We start from the raw sequence: 21,109 nt of genomic DNA, 5'->3' as shown, positions 1-21,109 counted from the left end.
TCCTATGTTACAGAATAAAATATAACATTTGTACAGAAACCTGTGATACACTAAATGATGTTCTTTGTCAGTTTGGAATATATCAGCCCAGGGAGAAGGTGCTGCTTTAGAATGTCAGTTTTAACATTTGAAACCATCACATCCACTAGAGGTCAGCTGTGAGTGCAATCAGTTAATAATAGGAGCAGGCAAGTGTGGCCTGCAGCCATTTGCCTAGGAATAGTGTGTGTATGTTATCTGGTAGCTGAAAGATAGCTCTCCCCCTATCCGAGCCAGCTGCTGGTCCCTTCACTAGGTTTTTTTTTTTTTTGCTTCCAAGGAAGGGAAAAAAGCTGCGGAAGAAGCAGGCACTCGGGTTGGCTCTTTCTAAGCTCTTGTGATTGCAAAGAGGCAGTCAAAGAGGGAGGAGGAGTATGGAGCAGCAGCAGCAGCAACAGCAGCTTCAGACCATTTAAAACAAGGAGACACCAGAGGGTTGTGCCAGGCTGAGTCCTGCTTATTCTAAGACATTCTGACACAAGCAAAAAAAAGAAGCGGTCATCCCAGCAGGAAAAATGCAGGGCAAAAAAACCAGGAGCTCAGGTGAAAGGAGTGGGGATGTCCAAGGGGATGAGACACAGAGAAAAAAGAAGAAAAAGAAGACATCCTGCTTTTTAAACATCAAGATCTTTCTGGTGTCTGAGTGTTGCCTGATGCTAGCACAAGGCACTGTAGGAGCTTACCTGGTGAGTCACATCTAGTAGTGAAGGACCGCTGGTGCATTTAGAGAACCTGATGCATACAAGCGAGGTCAGGTCAGTGCATTGTGTGAGCACGACTACAAGACACTGTATACTTAATACTCTGTGTTCAGGTTTCCAAGTGCTGCATAGAGAGAGGGTGACTTTCCTCTGTAGGCGGGCAATGGGGCAAGCAGCTTTGAACTATTACTCTCTGTTAAACGGAGACGCATAATGTTGGGTTGGCTGCCAGGATCCACTGCAATAGGCAAGGGGAGTTCCATGCAATTTATATAGAAGTATCTGCAGTTGGCTATGCAGTGAGTAAAACCTTGGAATACATTCATAACCCTTATTGGCTGTCATTAACTACTTGTCAAGCCTCGTAGCTGCTGTGACTGTAACGTAATACTCATACTGTGGTCTTAGTATACATTACACATTATAGGGTTTAATACAGATCAGTCCTGTTTCTTTTGTAATGTGGTTTAATGCTTGTTTATTAATATTTTATGAAATTTGCCTATTTTTAATTAAGGCTGACGAGTTAAGTGTATTACATTGTCTTCTGTTCAATGTCTATATTAGTAAGTCTTTTATATTTTTTCATTAATTACTTCTGGTGTGCACAGACTAGCAGCATTAAAGGACATGGTGCAATGGACGAGAGCTGTCACTCAGCCGTTCACATAAAGTTGTCTGGTGCTCTATTCTAAGTTACTGCACACTTTTCTCCTAAAGACCAGATGAAACTGCATTAGCAGCTGCTTCTGTACTTGAGGTGCAAAGATTATCAGTTTTCCAGAGCTGGTGTTTTTTTTTTTTTGTTTCTTTTTTTTTTAAAGCAGGGCATACTGTACAGATATGTTTGCAGACATAAGATTTCACATGTTCATTACTGTAGTGTGACCCCCAAATTGCAGCGAATCACCCCTACAGAAAGGATTAACAACCACCTTGCACCTAGCGATGACACTGCAAAGATATATTACTAGCTGGTTACCAGACCGTAAGAAGGAAGCTAGGCATCACTATTAAACACTTCTTCACACTAGGTTGTATGTATATGTGTGTGTGTGTGTGTGTGTGTGTGTGTGTGTGTATATGTATGTATGTATATATGTATATATGTATGTATATATATATATATATATATATATATATATATATATATATATATATATATATATATATATATATAGAATTCTTTTCTTTCTTTCATGATTATAGTGACTGTAAGATGGAGTGCCAGAATACCATCTGTGGTATGAAATTCTCAGTGAACATAAGCAATACTTTACTTATTTCCCTTACTGGTGTGTGTGTGTGTGTATTTCTATATGTATATGCTATTACTGTTTTTTATGTTGCACTGTTCTTACAAAACAGTTCAGGTCAGTTGTAAGCACATCCTATTGCACCAACTAACCTACAACTTTCATCATTATGTGGCTGATTATAGGAGATGCAGCTGGAGAGACAACAGTATATTTACTGTCATTCATAGCAGCATGTAAAATTACAGGTCATTTATTTTCTTGTGGGCATTGCCCAGTGGCTGCACAATTGCCCATGCCAGTTTTGATAGGAGGCAAGTTTTGCTTTTATTTTGCAGTTATATAACTTGCAGTCCTACTCTGTCATCCAGTATAGAAATAACCACCCCTGAAAATATCCACTGGGTTAAACATGACAGTGTCATATGCAAGGAAGGTGATATTAAAAGCCCTCAACAATTATTTCCCCTTCTTTATTCACATACAAAGCCCCTGACGTTGTCAGATTGTGTGTGTGGTGCAAGGTACACAGATGAAAGCAGCTTCTCCTATCATTAGGTTCTGCTCATCCAGTAGAATTAACTCTTGCAATGACCACCAGTCCAGGCAGTTGACAATACTAGCCTTATTAATCTTCATGTAAGACCCAATTTCCTGTAAAGACAAGAGATGTCTACCTTTGTTATATAAGTCTAACTTCAAAATCCACTTGCTGAGCATTCTGGATAATCTCTTTATCAGTCTGTTTAGACAGAAATTTAAGTCTCTCTATCAAAATAAATTTTTATCTTTATGAATTGGTTTAGCGGAGATAGACGCAGACTTCAGTTTTCTGAAATTGGTTGTGAAAGTTATTTTTATGGGGAGTGTTTCTTCACTAGGTTTTCATCCTTGTGGTTTCTCGTGGGAACTGCATGATTTGGAATAGATCTACTTGTAAGATACATGTATCAAAGACTTTCCAGAAACAATGTGCTAGTCACGTTGTTTACATCCTTTATCAGGTTACTACCGACTCCCATTTGCTCCTGTACACCCAAAATATGAGCTTAGTGTGAACATGGTGAATAGGAGAGCTGCCTATGCCATAGTTCTCATTTAGTAACGAACACTATAGACTTGTTCATACTGTGGGTCAGAGCAAAAGGCTAAAACAGTATGCTCAAGTTTACAGGTCTTTCATCTGATATTCACCTGCCGGGACTCTGGCAAGTTATCCCAGTGACTGCGGGATTTTCAGGGTGTTTTTTTTTTGTTGTTTTTTTCTCCCCCTGTCCAATCAGAGTGCGACTGTAAAAATTCTACCAATTCACTCATCTGAACAAATCCTTTCAGTTACTGCGTTCATAGGTTTACCTAAATATTTGTATGGTATTGCATGACTGAGGAAGTAGTGCAGAAGGCTGAGAAGTGAAATTAAGGGGTCTATTTGTAATAGGGAGAAGAGTGTTTTCACTGGAGATGGGATTCTCCCTATTTACCAGGCCCCAAAGCAGACAATCGCCATCGCTGGGTATTCCTGGCGTTTGCCTTCGCCGCCACCTCCTGCAATAGCTTCCCCAGTGCAGTGCGCAGGTGCGACCTGACAATGCAGGGTCACGTATGCACAGAAGGGACCCCGACTGGTCAGCAAAGAGGTAAATCTCTGCTTGCCACTGCCAGCCAGTGTCGCCCGGGTTCCCCTGCGGACTTTTAATGATATATATGAATAAAAGCAGATTTTTATCGCAGCGAGATACAGCGAAAGAAAATCTCTTCTACCGCTGCTCTTTGTTAAATAGATCCCTGTGCATTGACTCTGCGTACATAATCAAAATCAGTTATGATCTAGTATCTGTAAAAATCCGTGAATTTGTAATGTAGATGGCATAACTGTGTTATAATTATGTGACAGTTACACCTCTAAATATATCAATTATTCATGAGAACTTGTAAATATTTAATGTGCAAGCTCTTTTATTTATATATGTATATGTGTATATATCTATATATAATATCTGTTGACTATCAAATGTCTACAAGTCTGACATTCCGTGCATATCTCTGACACTCCACAGCTTTGTCCTGGCACGAGACAATGGTTGAGAACAGTGGGCCTCACAGCTGACGCTTTTCTTCATTTTTGGTGAGGCCCACGTACCTGTTTAATAGAGCACTAAATATAAAATACCTAAATATACAAACTTCCATTTTTTAATAGTTATTGAAACATTGTCCCCTTATGATTCAATCTTTATCTGAAGTAGATACAGTTCTGCTAAAACCTTAAAAACGGTATATATACATTTGTGAATGTCAGTAGTAGCTTTTTTTTTTTTTTTTATATAAGCCAACTTGTGTTTTAAATTTAGTCAATAAAAATACATAAACATAGGTATAGAATTGCAGGGCTCTAAAAAGAAAGTTCTAAATAAAAAATATTTATTATATGGATCTTTGTATGTTAAACTTATGATTTGCTTGATTTAAATTTATTGGTGAGGTATTACATTGATGAGAAGTACAAACGCGTTTTTAGTATGTGCAAACTGAACTCTGAGCCTAGTTAGTGACGACATTTATTTTTGATAGGTTAGCTTGGTTCTTGCTGGTGAAATTCATGGGCAAGGGTAAGTGAAAAGACATTTGAGAACTGCTAGTGTAGATACATGCAACATATACTACATAACCAAAAGTATGTGCACACCCCTTTTAATTAGTATTTTGCCATTTCAGCTACACCCATTGCTAACAGAAGCAGACAGCCATATGCAATCTCCATAGTCACATATTAGCAGTAGAATGGGTCGCAGTGATGAGATCAGTGACTTTCAACATGGCACTGTCATAGGATGCCACCTTTCCAACAAGTAAGTTTGTCATATTCCTGCCCTGCTAGAGCTGTCACAGTGCTATTAGAGTTAAGTGGAAGGTCTAGGATCAACAATAGAACAGGCGCGATACGGTAGGCCGCACAAGCTCACAGAACGGAACCGCCAAGTACTGAACCATGTAACTCCTAAAAAATTTCTGTCCACGGTTGCAATATTCAGTACGGAGTTCAATACTGCCTCTGGAAGCAACATTTGCACAAGAACTGCTCGTTAAGAGTTAGGTTTCCATGGCCAAGCAGCTGCACATAAGCCTTAGATCACCATGCTCAATGCCAACCATCAACTGGAGTGGTGTAAAGCACACTGCCATTGGACGTTGGATCAGTGGAAATGTGTTCTCTGGAGTGAGAAATCGCGCTTCATCATCTGGCAGTCTGATGGCCGAATCTGGTGTGGCTTATGCCAAGAGAACACTTCCTACCCAAATACTTACTGCCAACTGTAAAGTTTGGTGGAATAAAAATAGTTGTCTCGGGCTATTTTCAATGGTTTGGCCTTACTTCCAGTGAAGGGAAATCTTAATGCTACAGCATATAATGACATTCTAGAGAAGTGTGTGCTTCCAACTTTGTGGCAACAGTTTGGGGAAGGAACATTCTTGTTTCAGCATGACAATGCTCCTGTGGATAAAGTGAGGTCCATGAAAAAAAATGGGTTCCCAAGTTTGATATGGAACAGTTTGATGGGCCTGTATCGAGCCCTGACTTCAACCCCATAGAACACCTTTGAACTGTTCAGCTCACTGCAAACCAGGTCTTCTTGCCCAACATCAGTGCCCAACCCAACTAATGCTCTTCTGGCTGAATGGATGCAATTTCCGCAGCCATGTTCTAAGAAAAAATAATCTTGAATGTGGTGTGTTATTTTAACATGAATCACTGTGGCAAGCTATAAGAAGAATGATTTTATTTACCATTTTTTCTTGGTTTGTTTATTCAGGCTGCTATTAATGATTTTAATAATGATTTATAATTCTGCAGTTTCATGGCAACCACAGTCCCATGACACATGACGTAGAGAGCAGAGAGGCTTTGGAACTGACATCTGTCTGCAATGTGTACTGCAATATCATGCTTCTCCTCCTCCCCACTCTGACTTAACATGATCTGCTGAGAACTGAGAGTCTTTTTGGGTGGTAGCCCTATTTTGCAACCCCCAGAGAGATTTTGAAAAGGATTTAATGTTTTTTAGGACAGCTCTGGAAAAATCGGATAAATACCTTTTTTAAAGATTTAACCTGCTATTTAAAGGAAAAAAACCTGTATGGGATTGCTGCTTTAAGTTCATGTGTCTGTTCTTTGATAAATCTGTGTGTAGCAGTTTACATTTATATGTGCCGGGTGTGTGCTTGTCAAAATGATACTTGTGATATTGTGTGCCACTTTTGCTATGTCTTTTACAGAGCACTCTCGATAGACCCAAATACCTAAGATTATCTTTCCAGGAAATTGCTACTTATTTTTTGGAATGTACCCTGTGGCCAAACAGCTGGTAATAGGGTGGTGTCACACAAGTAGATTTTAAAGTGCAGGTTATAACCTCTGAAAAAAGCTGCATTTTTCTAGCTACATGATGAGGGGAATCTCCTCATCATGCTCCCTGAACTTGCTGCTTGGACCTCTCTGGATCTCTCTGAGCGGAGATCCAAAAATGTAGGCGAGTATTGTCAATGTCCGAGTATTAACGTTTGGTACTTAATACACTATGCTGCAGGGAGGCTTATCATTGATTGAACACATTGTTAACGTAAGAACAAAGTATACTAATTTATACCTTCCAACATGTCTGCCCCCGGCAGCAGGACATGGGTGTGTCGCAAAAGGGGTGTGGTCACATGCAAGAGGGCTGATAGGCTGCCCATTACATACCTCGATTCACCCAACATTGGGTCAGAGCTCTAAAATTTCTAGAGGGTGGCTTTCACGCTATACCACCAGAGTGAGCATGGCAATCATACAAGCAGGTGTGGCTATAATTTTGGAAATGCTAGGCTACTTTCCAACCCCTTGCCATTCATTTTAATTACATGGGCAGTGCTGCATGCTTTACTATTAGGTGCACACAGATCCCCCTTCCTAAGCCGAGTAGTGTGAGGCAGCACATACCTCACAACGGTCCTTGAAGTAGGGACAAAGTCCAGACTGAGCAGCACAGTCACCCAAAATTGGGACTGCCCCATCAGAATAAGGACAGTTGGCAGACTGTTTTGCTGTCTTCTACCTGTTCTTGCAGCTTTCACTACCTGCTGCTGCTCGTGGCTCAAACACCATTTTTGTCTGGATCCTAGAATGTTGGGGTCCTGTTTAAAAAAAGTGAATAGATACAAGACATATGGAAAGCCTAGCAATGAGTGAGCACTCTACTCCTCCCACCTCACAATCGGTACCACGTTAAATCAATAGCACCCACGTTTAGACATCCCTTCCTGCAACTAGTCCTGAAATTAATTTAATAGCGTGCACATTTAATAAATAGACATATGCCCCCCGCCAACCAGTATCAACACTAAATTAACATTTAACTATTAACATTTAATGGATAAAAACCTAACAGCCCTGACATGTATTGTTCAGTTAATAACGCCTAAACCATCCCGGCATTGAATTAATAGTCCCATCACACACCCTTAAATTTAATAGGTGCCACCATAAGTCCACTTTTAAAGGTCACCACCATCAAATAAATTGCCCCCACCAGTAAATTATTATCTGCTATCCAATGTTAAATTAATCACTATCGGGATAATATTTAAAGCTTGCACCCCCATCCACTCAGGGAGGAACGGATCTATACGATTCACAGCCGCATTTATTTAAGCAGCTAGCCTCAGGAGAGGGACCATCCTGTCAATCTATTAAAGCATTTCCAGTCTGGAGGGGGGTTTCTGTGCAACTGAACCCCACCCCCTCCTCCCTTGGTGCTCACCTGGAACTATAAACATTTGCTCCAAAATGTACTTTTGTTTCATAATCTCTTATTTATAATTTAAATAATTTGGAAAATGTGATACATGCCGAAAACATGAATTCTTGAATAAAATAAGATGAACCCTGGTACAGACTGGATGCTGTTCATGACATGCTTCTGCAATCCACATCTTAACCAAGGGTTTAATGGTTTTAGGCGGGAGACAAGTTCCTGGCCCTTACATCACATTCAGACTCTCAACCAGTGTGCTTTTCACTATGAACACTCTGGATTTTATGGGGGCTGGTACATTCCACTGGTGGATAGACGCAGTGAAGGAACTATGCACTCAATCCACAAAAATGATATTTCATATTGCAGGACCAGATATTTACATTTTCAGGAAAACATTTAGATGAATCTTGGGAAGATGGGTAAATCAATACTTTTTAAACTGTTTTAAAGGATTACTGTGCCCCATGCAGCCACGCATGCAGGTGCACAAGTAAACCAATATATTTAAAAATGTAATATTTTACTAATATTTGCCATTTGAAGTAAAGGTAGCCTTGATATCCTTTTTCTTTCAGAAGGTATATGAAACATAAAGGGAAAAATGTAAAAGTTAATGTTAGTATGCTGTGCTTTCTGGTGATATTTACAAACATGGCTACCATCAGAATTTATGGGGCCCAGTACAAATAGAACAGACATGGCCCTCTCCTACTCCTCAACCCCTATCTCCCCGAGCCAGGTGGACGCAGAGGTGCAAGACTGTCCTGCTGTCTACTATCTGTTCTTGCAGCTTTCATTACCTGTGGTTGCTGGTGTCTTCAGCTCAGTTGCTGCTTGTTTAGTGTCACGGTCGTCTGAATTTCTTGATCCGATTCGGGACCCTTGGGCCTAGCTGGAGCAGGACTGAAACAGAAACTAGCAGCCTGGATAATCTTCCTGCTCATGTTCTTGCTGAATGTAAAATATAGCAGGGGAATGAGCAGTCTGGAAATGCTGACCGGAGCACTGCACTTTAGTTATGCAGACAGGAGCACTGCACTTTAGTTATGCAGACAGGAGCACTGCACTTTAGTTATGCAGACAGGAGCACTGCACTTTAGTTGTGCAGACAGGAACACTGGAACCAGGAGCCAAGAACTATCCTCTGGAGAGAAGTGTGTTGTTCTGGCAATGAACAGATCACAGCAGCAGGTTTAAATAGGATGTCCCAAACAACTATTGGCTGATCAGTTCATGTGATCACAGCTTCTGAATCTGGTTGGTTTGGAATGATCACCTGACTGCATCCAAGATGGCCGTGCCCATGCAGCAGAACAAACAGTATGTGTTTGTTTACAAACGGAGGTGTGGAGAACGAGAATGCTGCAGATGACCAGAAGGGACCCAGGTAGCCGTGATATGACAGCGGCGGATGAGGTAAGTGCGGCTAAGATCCCGATTTGTGACAGTACCCCCTCCCTTACGAGTGGCCACTGGACACTTAGATTGGGGCTTAGTTGGAAACTTGCGGTGAAATTTTTTGATGAGAGATAGAGCGTGAACATCAGAAGCTTTGATCCAGGCCCTCTCTTCTGGACCATAGCCTTTCCAGTCGACTAGATATTGTAAGGTCTTATGTCAAAACAGAGAGTCCAAGATCTCTTTAATTTCATATTCGTCGCCATGTTCAGTCTGCACTTCAGGAGAAACCAGTTTGGGTGTATAAAACCGATTTAGCTCCAGTGGTTTTAAGAGAGAGATATGAAAGGTGTTGGGTACCTTGAGGTAAGATGGTAGATGTAATTTGTAGGACACTGGATTGATGAGTCGGGAGATGTTAAACGGTCCAATAAAGCGAGGAGCGAATTTCATAGATGGAACTCTGAGGCGTAGATTGCGAGTAGACAGCCATACTCTGTCTCCCGGTTTCAAGCTTGGAATGGCTCGTCGCTTTTTGTCAGCCTGAATTTTGTAGCGTTGGGACGCTTTAAGTAGAGATTCCCGTACCTGGCGCCAGTGGCCTGAAAAATTCTTTAGGAAAACTTCAGAGGCAGGTACTGAGGCTGTAGGAAGTGGAGTAAGCAAGGGTACCCTGGGGTGTAGGCCATAGACCGTATGAAATGGAGTGGAAGCAGAGGATTTGTGATAATGATTATTATGAGCAAATTCTGCCCAAGGAAGCAGATCTTCCCAGTTGTCTTGAGAAGAGGATACGTACAAATGGAGAAATGTTTCTAGGTCTTGATTAACTCTTTCCGTTTGCCCGTTGGATTGGGGATGATAGGCCGAAGAGAAGTTTAGTTTGATCTGTAGTGCTTGGCACAAGGATCTCCAGAATTTCGCCACAAACTGAACTCCTCTATCTGAGACGATTTCTTCAGGACACCCATGCAAAAGGAAGATCTCCTTTATAAATTGCTGAGCCAGGATAGGTGCTGATGGGAGTCCATGGAGAGGAACAAAATGCGCCATTTTAGAGAATCGGTCAACGATGACCCAGATGGTATTGAAATTATTAGAATTGGGCAAATCGGAAACAAAGTCCATAGAAATATGGGTCCAAGGTTTGGTGGGAATAGGCAGAGGCAAAAGTTGACCAGCTGAAGATTGTCTTGAACTTTTATGTTTGTTACAGCTGCCACATGCGGAAACAAATTGCTGAACATCCTGATGAAGGGTAGGCCACCAGTAGCTTCTCGATATGAAAGATTGAGTTTTGCGGATGCCAGCATGATCGGCAAATCTGGAACAATGTGCCCATTGGAGCAATTTTTTACGCAGATTCTCAGGAACAAAAGTTTTCCCCTGGGGAGGTGTATTGTCGGGTCTACTGACTGCGATGCTGAGTGGGCTGATAATAGGCCGTGGATCCACAGTGATGGAATCTTCCTCTTTTACCATAGAACCTGACAGAGCATCGGCCTTGCGATTTTTGGAACCGGGACGGAAGTTGATATGGATATCAAATCGAGAAAAGAATAGTGCCCATCGGGCCTGACGTGGATTCATGCACTGTGCAGTTTTAAGGTAGAGGAGACTCTTGTGATCCGTGTATATTGAGACAGGATAACGAGCTCCCTCAAGTAAATGCCTCCACTCTTCAAGCGCCAATTTGATGGCAAGCAGGTCTTTGTCCCCTATGGCATAATTTCGTTCAGCTGGTAAAAAATTTCGGGAGAAGAACCCGCAGGGATGCCATTGCTCATCAGCTGGTTTTTGGGAGAGAACTGCCCCTACTCCGACAGATGAGGCATTAACTTCCAAGTAGAATGGACAAGTTAAATCTGGTTGCCTGAGTATGGGAGCAGAAATAAATGCTTGTTTCAGAAGTTGAAAAGCAGATTGGGCTTCTTCAGACCACTTGGCAGGATTAGCTCCTTTCCTGGTGAGGGCGGTGAGTGGTGCTACTACAGTAGAGTAGCCACGAATAAATTTTCAATAGTAGTTAGCAAATTCCAGAAATCGCTGTACTGCCTTTAGTGTAGATGGTTGAGGCCAGTTAAGAATAGCTTGCACCTTCTCTGGGTCCATACGGAGACCAGTGCCCGAGATGATATACCCCAAGAATGGAATGGATTCAACTTTGAAGGTGCATTTTTCAAGCTTGCAATACAGTTTATTCCTTCTGAGACGGCTGAGGACCTCTTTAACATGTCTGAGATGGGACTGGATATCAGAGGAGAAAACGAGGATATCGTCCAAATATACCACAATAGTATGGTACAGTAAGTCCCAAAAGATTTCGTTTATGAAATTCTGAAAAACTGCTGGGGCATTGCTCAGACCGAATGGCATGACAAGATATTCGTAGTGCCCATCCCTGGTGTTAAAGGCGGTTTTCCATTCGTCGCCACGCCTGATACGGATCAAATTGTAGGCCCCGCGGAGATCCAACTTCGTAAATATTTGGGCACCTTTGACTCTGTCAAATAACTCTGTGATGAGGGGCAGAGGATACCGGTTCTTGATGGTAATGTCGTTGAGACCTCGGTAATCGATGCAGGGACGTAATCCACCATCCTTTTTCTTTACAAAAAAGAATCCGGCTCCTGCCGGTGAAGAGGATGGGCGAATAAAGCCCCTTTCCAAGTTCTCTTCTACATATTTAGACATAGATTTTGTCTCAGGGATAGAAAGAGGGTAGACTCTGCCATGCGGTGGGGTTTTACCCAGAACAAGATCAATGGGACAGTCCCAATCCCGATGAGGTGGTAGAGTTTCAGCGGCCTGCTTACTGAAAACGTCTGTGAACTCTTGGTAGGCAGAAGGAACTGTCAAAACTTCCTTATCAGAGGTGGAGCAATGTGGAAGAACACGTTGTAAACAGGACCCGAAACAAGTTGGAGCCCACGCCAGGATTTGTGGAGTCGACCAGTCAATATGGGGGTTATGCGTTTGAAGCCATGGAAACCCGAGAACCACAGGGCTAGTGGCTTCTGGGATGACCAAAAAGGTAAGAGACTCGGAATGCAGAACTCCTATTTGGAGCGTCACTGGAGAAGTCTGATGCGTAATGGTACCCCCTGGAATACGGCTACCGTCAACCGCAGAGAGAAAGATGGTCACTGGAATTTTCTCTAGTGGAATGGCTAGTTCAGCAGCTAATTTGGCAGACATTAAATTCCCAGCTGCTCCAGAATCCAGCAGGGCTGAAATGTATTGGGAGCCTTGAGCGTGTTTCAGAGTGACTGGGATAATACAGTCGTTGCCTTGTGGGGAGCGAAGGGACACTTCTAGGCTCACCTCCTCATCGTCAGCTAGGAGGGTGTGTTTACCCGGCTTACGAGGACAATGATGTAACAGATGTCCGGAACTGGCACAGTATAAGCAAAGTTTCTCTAACTCGCCGTTCTCGCTCGGTGGGTGAAAGACGTGCTTTGCCTAATTGCATGGGTCCTTCAGGAAAAGGAGACGGTACACGGACCCGTTGAATAGGGTGGAACTTGGGGTGTTTCAGCTTCCTCTTTTCTAGAGCTCTCTCTCTGAATCGAAGATCAACCCGATTGCAGGTGGTAATCAATTGGTCTAGCGTTGTAGGTAAGTTCCGATACGCTAATACATCCTTAATGTGGTCAGACAGGCCCTGCCAGAAGACCGCAACAAGAGCATCATTATTCCAAGATAGTTCAGAGGAAAGTGTTTGAAATTGAACGGCATATTGGCCCACAGACTGCTGCCCTTGCCGAAGCCGCAGAATATCTAAAGCGGCTGACGTTGTTCTTCCAGGCTCGTCGAATATTCTGCGGAAGGTAGACAGGAAGCTATCAATATCAAATAAAATTGGGTCAGATTTTTCCCAGAGCGGTGATGCCCATGCCAGAGCTTGCCCTGATAGTAGCGAAACAATATAAGCAGTTTTGGTACGTGCAGTAGGGAAATTCCCAGGTTGTAATTCAAAGTGTATACTACACTGGTTGAGAAACCCGCTGCAATTCTTCGGATCGCCATTGTATTTAGCTGGCATGGGAAGATGGAGTCCGGATGAAGTAGGTAGTGAAGCAGGTATTACAGGCTCAGGCGGAGCACTTTAGTTGTGCAGACAGGAGCACTGCACTTTAGTTGTGCAGACAGGAGCACTGCACTTTAGTTGTGCAGACAGGAGCACTGCACTTTAGTTGTGCAGACAGGAGCACTGCACTTTAGTTGTGCAGACAGGAACACTGGAACCAGGAGCCAAGAACTATCCTCTGGAGAGAAGTGTGTTGTTCTGGCAATGAACAGATCACAGCAGCAGGTTTAAATAGGATGTCCCAAACAACTATTGGCTGATCAGTTCATGTGATCACAGCTTCTGAATCTGGTTGGTTTGGAATGATCACCTGACTGCATCCAAGATGGCCGCGCCCATGCAGCAGAACAAACAGTATGTGTTTGTTTACAAACGGAGGTGTGGAGAACGGGAATGCTGCAGATGACCAGAAGGGACCCAGGTAGCCGTGATATGACAGCGGCGGATGAGGTAAGTGCGGCTAAGATCCCGATTTGTGACATTTAGATCCTGGAATCCCTCCAACCAGCCTTGTCATTAAAGTAATTGTATTCACATTTAATAATAAAACTATTTCCCCCAACCAGATCCGACATTAAATTAAAAGTTTTTCCATTTCCCTCCTCTCCAAACAGCCCCAGCAATAAATTAATAGCTTTTAAGTTTAACAAACCTACCCATTTTCCACAATGATTAGCTGCCATCCTCAGATTCAGCAGCCACCAGGACTCCATCAAAAACTTCAGCAGAAGAGGTAGGTAAGTTGTGAAGAGGGAGAAGAGGAAGGGTGAGGTGGGACAAGGTGCATAGCAAGAGGAAAAGGGGGTTGTGACCGGCACAGGGAAAAGTGGATGGTGGCAGCAAATGGTAGAAGACGGTGGGGTGATAGATATGATTAGGTGTAAAGGGAAACAGACACAAAATAAGGACAAACTATCAGAATGCAGAGACAGAGACCCACAAATACCCCCTGATATTGCTCCCTAATCTTTTTAGAAACCTTGAGGCCTACGGTAAACTGTCGGGTTACAAAATCAACTATTTAAATTTGGATTTTCAGTGGAGACCCGTATCGCTTTGATACCTGGGAATCCAAGTAAAAAGGAATATAACCAATTATTACAAGCAAATTATTTACCGCTTTTAAACTCCAGTAAGCAAGAGATTATCACTTGGGGTCTCCTTTACGTACCCTGGTTCAGAAGGATTAATGCTATAAAAATGAACGTCCTTCCTTCATACTATATTTACTTCAAACACTTCCTGTGTCTGTTCTGGGAGAAGTGTTACCACATTACAAACACTCTGCACTCTGCAATAAGTGTAAATGGAATGACAAAACACCTAGGATTAAGCGATCGTATCTCTGGTGGCTACGGACTACCTAATTTTGTTCAATGATGTCGGCACGCACAGTGGGATGCCTTGAAGTGACTGCGTGTGCAGTCTGTCAGTATATCCGGGCACGTGCCAGATCAGTACGTGCACTAGCCAGGCACACGCCCGACTGGCGCTCACACCAGCCGCGCAACCCCCTTCACAACTGGATATGATTGAAAGTGATTACGTATATACGTTTCTTAACATTGGGTTTGTTTTGCCAATAAATCTATTATAGACATTTGTCCTAAAAAGTGGCATGATAACTCATTTCAGCAACAAATGATTGATCCTGCTGCTGCTTTGCAGTCAAAGAACAAAAAAATGCTACTTGGTACTGACACTGTTATGATGACAGATTCAAGTACACTACACATCTTGCATTTTCTAGCACCTTTGCTTTAAGAGCAGTATCCAGTAAGAGGACATGCAGAACAGAATCCTGCTATTAGCATGCTGTGCAGCAGCAGATCACGTGCTTTGCTGAGTTATAAGCCTTATTTGGGTTTGATTATATAACATGCAGGAGCTCTCTTAGTTCTGTAACATAAAAACCGCTAGCACTCAATAGACGGATGCATACCTATAGTGAGTCTCTACCTGCAGATGAAACAATCACAGTCCACCTCCTATATCCAAGACAGTAAAGTGTCCCTGTGAGCAGTGCTGGTGAAGGACTACTCTTACCGTGGGTGGATCAGGGAGGAAGAGTGGAGCATCTAGTATCCCTCCACCGATCCTGCTCAGAAACAGAAGATGGAGTCTGCCTCGTTGCTGCTTGTGATGCTGCCGACTGCTATTTTTCCATGTCAGTGACAGGCTGACGCTGCCGGGTGGCCTGGCAGGACAGATCAACACACAGGAGCAGCATTAGTAGAATTGGTTCTTCCTGTCACTGTTTATTAGTGGTCTCTGACATTTGTATTATACAGAGACTCTTGTGTCATATGAATTGTGTAACATATCTCCCAACATTGTCTCGGAGGTAATCGGGACTAGTTTAGCATGCAAAAAGGTATTCGGTCACCACAAAGTTAAACATTGGCCCCATAGCAAAATTTGGGTAGGAACCCAGTGATCGCACTCTAGCCTCCCGTGCTTTCTGCTCTAGTACCACAATTTCAGAGTGAGGGTCTATTCTAAGCATGCACAGAATCCTTGGCATGCTTTGGAGACCTGGGGGTAAATGTATCAATATGCGGGTTCTTCAACACCCGCGTGTTCAGCCTCTTCCGCGATTAAATTTCAAGCGGCGCTGCATTGTAAAGGGAAGTTAACCCTTTACAATGCAGCGCCGCTTGAAATTTAATCGCGGAAGAGGCTGAACACGCGGGTGTTGAAGAACCCGCATATTGATACATTTACCCCCTGATCTTATCAAATCAACATAAAAGCAATGTGTGCGTCTTTAAACCATAAAATAAAATTGTATTTGGTTGAATGTATTTTTTAAAATAGAAATGAACTTCATATTTCCTATTTCACTCCTCTCCCCAAAGCTACAGTGGTGACAGTGGTGGGGAGAGTCTCTATTTTGCTCTGCTAGAATGCTCTTTTGCACATTGCTGCCTCTGGCATTAGGTTGCTTTTAACATCAAAGAAAAGGGAAGATATTTGATTGTAATTGGTAAGAACATTATCACCATGTTTGGAAAATGTGGTCCAAGATGACTGCAGAACTCTGCCAACAGCCTATGCAGGTCAGATTTCATTTTTGACGCATAAGAAAATTGTTATAAATCTGCGATTGGCACTTTTAATTGACTTTTCTGGAAAAATCATTTTGTCCTCATTTCATAAAACAGGTGGTATCGTTGTTGCTTGTACCATTATTGATATTATTGGAAAATAATCAACAAATAGACTAGACTAGAAGCTGTAAATGATTCAACAAGCCTGACAATTTCATCTCTCTCCCTCTCTCCCTCTCTCCCTCTCTCCCTCTCTCCCTCTCTCCCTCTCTCCCTCTCTCCCTCTCTCCCTCTCTCCCTCTCTCCCTCTCTCCCTCTCTCCCTCTCCATGATAACTCTTATCCAAGTATATATTTGATTATTTCCATTATGTGCACATCAGCTTGTGTTATGTAAAAGGTCCTATTATGTTGATTGCAGGATAGTCAAGCCCCCGTAGAATCACCTCCACCCCCCCTAATTAGTTTGGGAAAAGGACAGATAAGAAGGGCACTCAGCATTTAATTGCAGTCGTGCTCTGTCCCTCAAACACCAGTTCTTTATGTATGCTAGTTGGGCTGTGTACCATTGTAGTCCAACTGATCAGCATATTTGCCTGACCTATCAGAGCCTCTCCCGGGTGTTCTGGCGGAAAGATTGGGCCAGGTGGGGTGGAACTGTCATAGAGGTTGTCCAACCATTCTTTAATTAAGCAACCCCCTTTCTGTACCTTAAGTTGTAATCCCTTCCAAGTGTATGGGAAGCACAGACAAAGCATTTTCTGATTTCTGTTGTGAACAACTGACATTTGTGTGATGCAGCAAGTTGAATAACTATAAAATTAGTATGGGTAGTTGTGTTTTGAAAGTACAAATAGTGCAACTTTTACTAATTGCTTTATGCTATATTTATCCAAGGGCAGATGTTTACAATGATTGATCACTTTATAATATATAAAATTATAAAGCAAAATGTGTCCGTCATCATCTGCCCTGAGACAAGTGATTGGGGTTAGGGAATGTTTGTGGAGAGTTTGATGTACTATTTACCAGTAACCAACATAAGGAATGTCCAGGACATTTAGAATTGTTTAGTCCGATGGGCGGCACCAGGGTTACATAGGGGACTATTTATCATCCCACAAATTTTGGTGTTAAGTATAATTTTTTTATTGTCACTTATCGCAACAATAAAAAAAGTAACTTGGCTGAAATCTATCACATTGGTCTTACTGCCAACTTGTACGGACTGACCCGGCAAATATTTATTACCTCTGAGATATCTTACGCCGCTTGCTTGACATACCTGCTTACTTCATATTAAATTCCCAACATATATATTCACTGCTTGTTAAATTGGGTCACTTAACAATCCACATAGAAGTTTATGGGGATTGCAGTGACCGGCGTTACACAGGTTACGGCTCTCCTGCTTTAACCCTTTGGCCATCACAACTCTACTTTGAATTTATCATTCTCTGGAGAAAACATCTGTTTGGGAGATGTATTTGATTGAGTTTTGCTTTATTGAGTCTGTGATCTTAGGAAGCGTACAGTAATTTAGGTATTGCTGTATTTTAGAATTTAATTTGTTCTGATTTTGGAAGAAAGAGGGGAGATTTTAGTGCATCTTGTAATTTGCTTGGAAGGGCTTCACAGTTTTGTTAGTCATATTATTTAATAATTTAATAATTTTCCTCTTTTAAAGGAAAAAATCCTGTTTCATGTTCATTTTATTAGAAGTTTGGAGGCTAACAGAGTGTCTGCTTTCTCTCACCTGTTCATACAATTTATGTTGGAGCCAGCGAAGGGTCTTTGCCCCTTTGGTTGAGTTGGTACGTGAGAGCAAACCACTTCCTGTATATTGAGCGTTTAAGTTGTTGATGTTTGGTAGTCAGATCGTGGCTCTGAGCTTCAAGTTGCTACACGCAGGTGCATCTTTTTTGGGTACTGGCCAGGGTATTTGAGTTTCCTAATGGTGGCCTTATGAGCCTTCCATATTGTTAAAGGGGACAGGTCAGGTGACCTATTGAAAGTGAAACATTCTTCTATCAAATTCTTAATTTCAGACATTATCTCAGACTCCATAAGTAGAGATTTGTTAAGTATTTAGCGGTGCTGGGTTGGGGGTGATGCTAATGTTTTAAGAGAAGCCATGACCACTGCATTGTATGACTGGAACATAGGCAGAACCAGGTATCCCAAAGATTTAGATTGTCGTGCTGTTAACTAGCATTATGTGGCTTGTGCGAGCACAAGCCATGAAGGTGGTGGGAGAAGTGTAGCTATGCTTTAGTGGATTAAATATTCTCAAGTCTTCGAACAACATGTCTTGCTTTATTGTTTTGGTGAGTCTTTTTAATTTCTGAAGAAAAGACAAGCTTATTACAACTAACCCGGAACTATACCATATGGGTCAGGGATGTTGTGCTAGTTTCTCTGATCATGACCTTTCCCTGCACTCTTTTTCCCAAATGCTTGAAAAATTCATCAACCAACATTGAAGGAGTAGCCCAAAGACACTTTGAGGTAGAGGTGAATATGCCATGCCATTATAGTTATGGGAACTAGGTACAGTATACCCACCTGGGGTCTCCAGGGGGTCCTTTTACTGGAGAGATCACAAGGATTTGTGAATGGTAGCTCATTAATGTGGGCTGAGTTTACTTTAATATATGGCTGTCTCGAGTTAGGTGGGAAGGAGGAAAATGCCCCGGAATAGTGTAATTGAACCCCTAAAAGGATTCTGCACTGGTCGTTAGTTATTCTAGACAGAAGAGTGCCGCTATTATACCCGATGGAGATGGATTGTACAGGTTTTACACAGATTTCTTCATAGAGCCCTGCAAACACTGAGATTTAGAGCTGAGCTCCCAACTCTAATTTTATCTACGCATTTTAAATTTGATACAACCCCTCATCACATGCTGCGGTTTTGCAAAGGTGCCAAATTTCACATTCTAGCTTGATTTACATGTAAATGAGGCCCGATTTTGGTAGTGCTGCATGCTCAGGCAGATGTGATCACGCATCTTGCTTGCTTGATCTCTATGCCACGCACCCTGCAAATTCATATATTAAAAAAAAAAAAATATTCATAGTTTTCCTATTAAGTTGACTAATACTGTCTGTTATATTTTTAGTAGATATATTTAGATCCCAGGGAAGTCCATCTTCAAACAGTTTTGATAAAGTTATCCATCAGTAGACCAACACCTTGGATCAGACGTCGGTAAATGTGGCCCAATAGAACCTATTTATACAGTGTCTGGTGTCTTTAGATCTGAAGAACTCTTTAAACAAATGGTTGTCTCTTAGTAAAGAGTCTTGCAGATGACTGTTATAAAAAGATAAGACAGCAGGAGTAACTAATGGAAAGCAGAGTGCTCTTATGAGGGTACAATTCTCATTATTGCTACAAAGCAACGTAAGCACATGTAACAAAGTGTCATGTAAAAATCATTACAACTCTTCTTAAGGTCAACTTCATTTAGAGGATGTGATACAGAACAGATGTTTCATTCCACTTTGCTGTTTGGTCTCATTACCGAGCGCTACATCTATTTGGAATGGCATTGCCAGTAAGTTCCCATGAGGATAGTAGAATCCTATAATATTAAATCCAATCTCATTGTTAGCTTAATAAAGAACAAACAAACAGAAACCCACTGTCAGTGTGGTGGAGAAGGTCATAACGTAATTTACCTTTTTTGTTTCTTTGAAATTGAAGAGGTTTCTAGTTGGTGTGGGAGGAGCTGTTTGAAAATTAGATAATGATCATAATGGATAAGATATGACGCTGGTATTAATTTGGACACTACTTCATTCTTTAACATAAAGCAAATAATTTAGCCCTGTTTACAACAATTGCAAATTAAAAAAAGTGTGTGACATAAGAAGTGTCTATCAATAAACTCATGTTTTTTGTACTAGGCTTAAAACAATTCAGGAACTGCTGAATAATGAAAATGCCAATGTTGAATACTTCTAAGAAAATGATCACATGGCTTGCATTGTATTTTGCTATTGGTGATGAATTTATATTGTGCAGTTTGTCTTTATTTTTATAGTTTTCTACATGCTTGCAACATTTTATTTATGTAGCTAATCATATTATGCATTTTTTTAAAAATCTTTCAACTTATAACAACAGAAAGTCCAAACAAGTAGGCAAGAAAAGCATTACGTAACCTGTGTCATAATAATAAATAGACACAAATATCCACAACAGTCATACAGCAAAATGCAAAACAGTTTAACTGTTATTTTTGTAAATTACTGCCGGGGCTAGATTTACTAAGCTGCGGGTTTGAAAAAGTGGGGATGTTGCCTATAGCAACCAATCAGATTCTAGCTGTCATTTTGTAGAAGGTACTAAATAAATGAAAGCTAGAATCTGATTGGCTGCTATAGGCAACATCCCCACTTTTTCAAACCCGCAGCTTAGTAAATCTAGCCCCCAGTGTTTTCCTCATTGCTGAACCAATGAAGAAAATTTAGTTATATCCCTATTTTGCTAACGTACAAGGTGTGTTTATTGCAACCTAGAAGTGTACACCTATCTGTACATGTGGCAAATGCGTTTTAATGCTGACCTAGGACACGTCCCTCATCCAACTCTAAATTTCTCTGCACATTTTACACTTTGCACCCCCTCTTCATATGCAACAGTTTTGCCAAGGTGACAAATTGCACCTTCTAGCGGGATTTATTCATAAATTTTAATGAGACCCATTGTTGGTAGAGTTGCACAATCAGACAGATGTTATCACGCTTCAGAATAAAGACAGATGGCCATATTT

The 21,109-nt window shown here is 41.6% G+C and overlaps 1 protein-coding gene across 1 annotated transcript in view; it reads left to right on the top strand.

The window, feature by feature from the left end:
- The first annotated feature begins 227 nt into the window (after positions 1-227).
- SLCO3A1 (solute carrier organic anion transporter family member 3A1) overlaps positions 228-21,109 on the top strand; it is a 240,235-nt gene continuing 219,353 nt past the window's right edge. The window contains exon 1 of the mRNA XM_075207720.1: positions 228-725. Within this exon, the coding sequence (XP_075063821.1) occupies positions 555-725 (171 nt within the window). The 5' untranslated portion in view covers positions 228-554. The remainder of the gene's footprint in view (positions 726-21,109) is intronic.

The sequence above is a fragment of the Mixophyes fleayi genome, chromosome 4 (assembly GCF_038048845.1).
Source record: "Mixophyes fleayi isolate aMixFle1 chromosome 4, aMixFle1.hap1, whole genome shotgun sequence".
In the NCBI taxonomy this organism is placed as follows: Eukaryota; Metazoa; Chordata; class Amphibia; order Anura; family Limnodynastidae; genus Mixophyes; species Mixophyes fleayi.
This window is presented reverse-complemented; position numbering and strand designations above follow the sequence as displayed.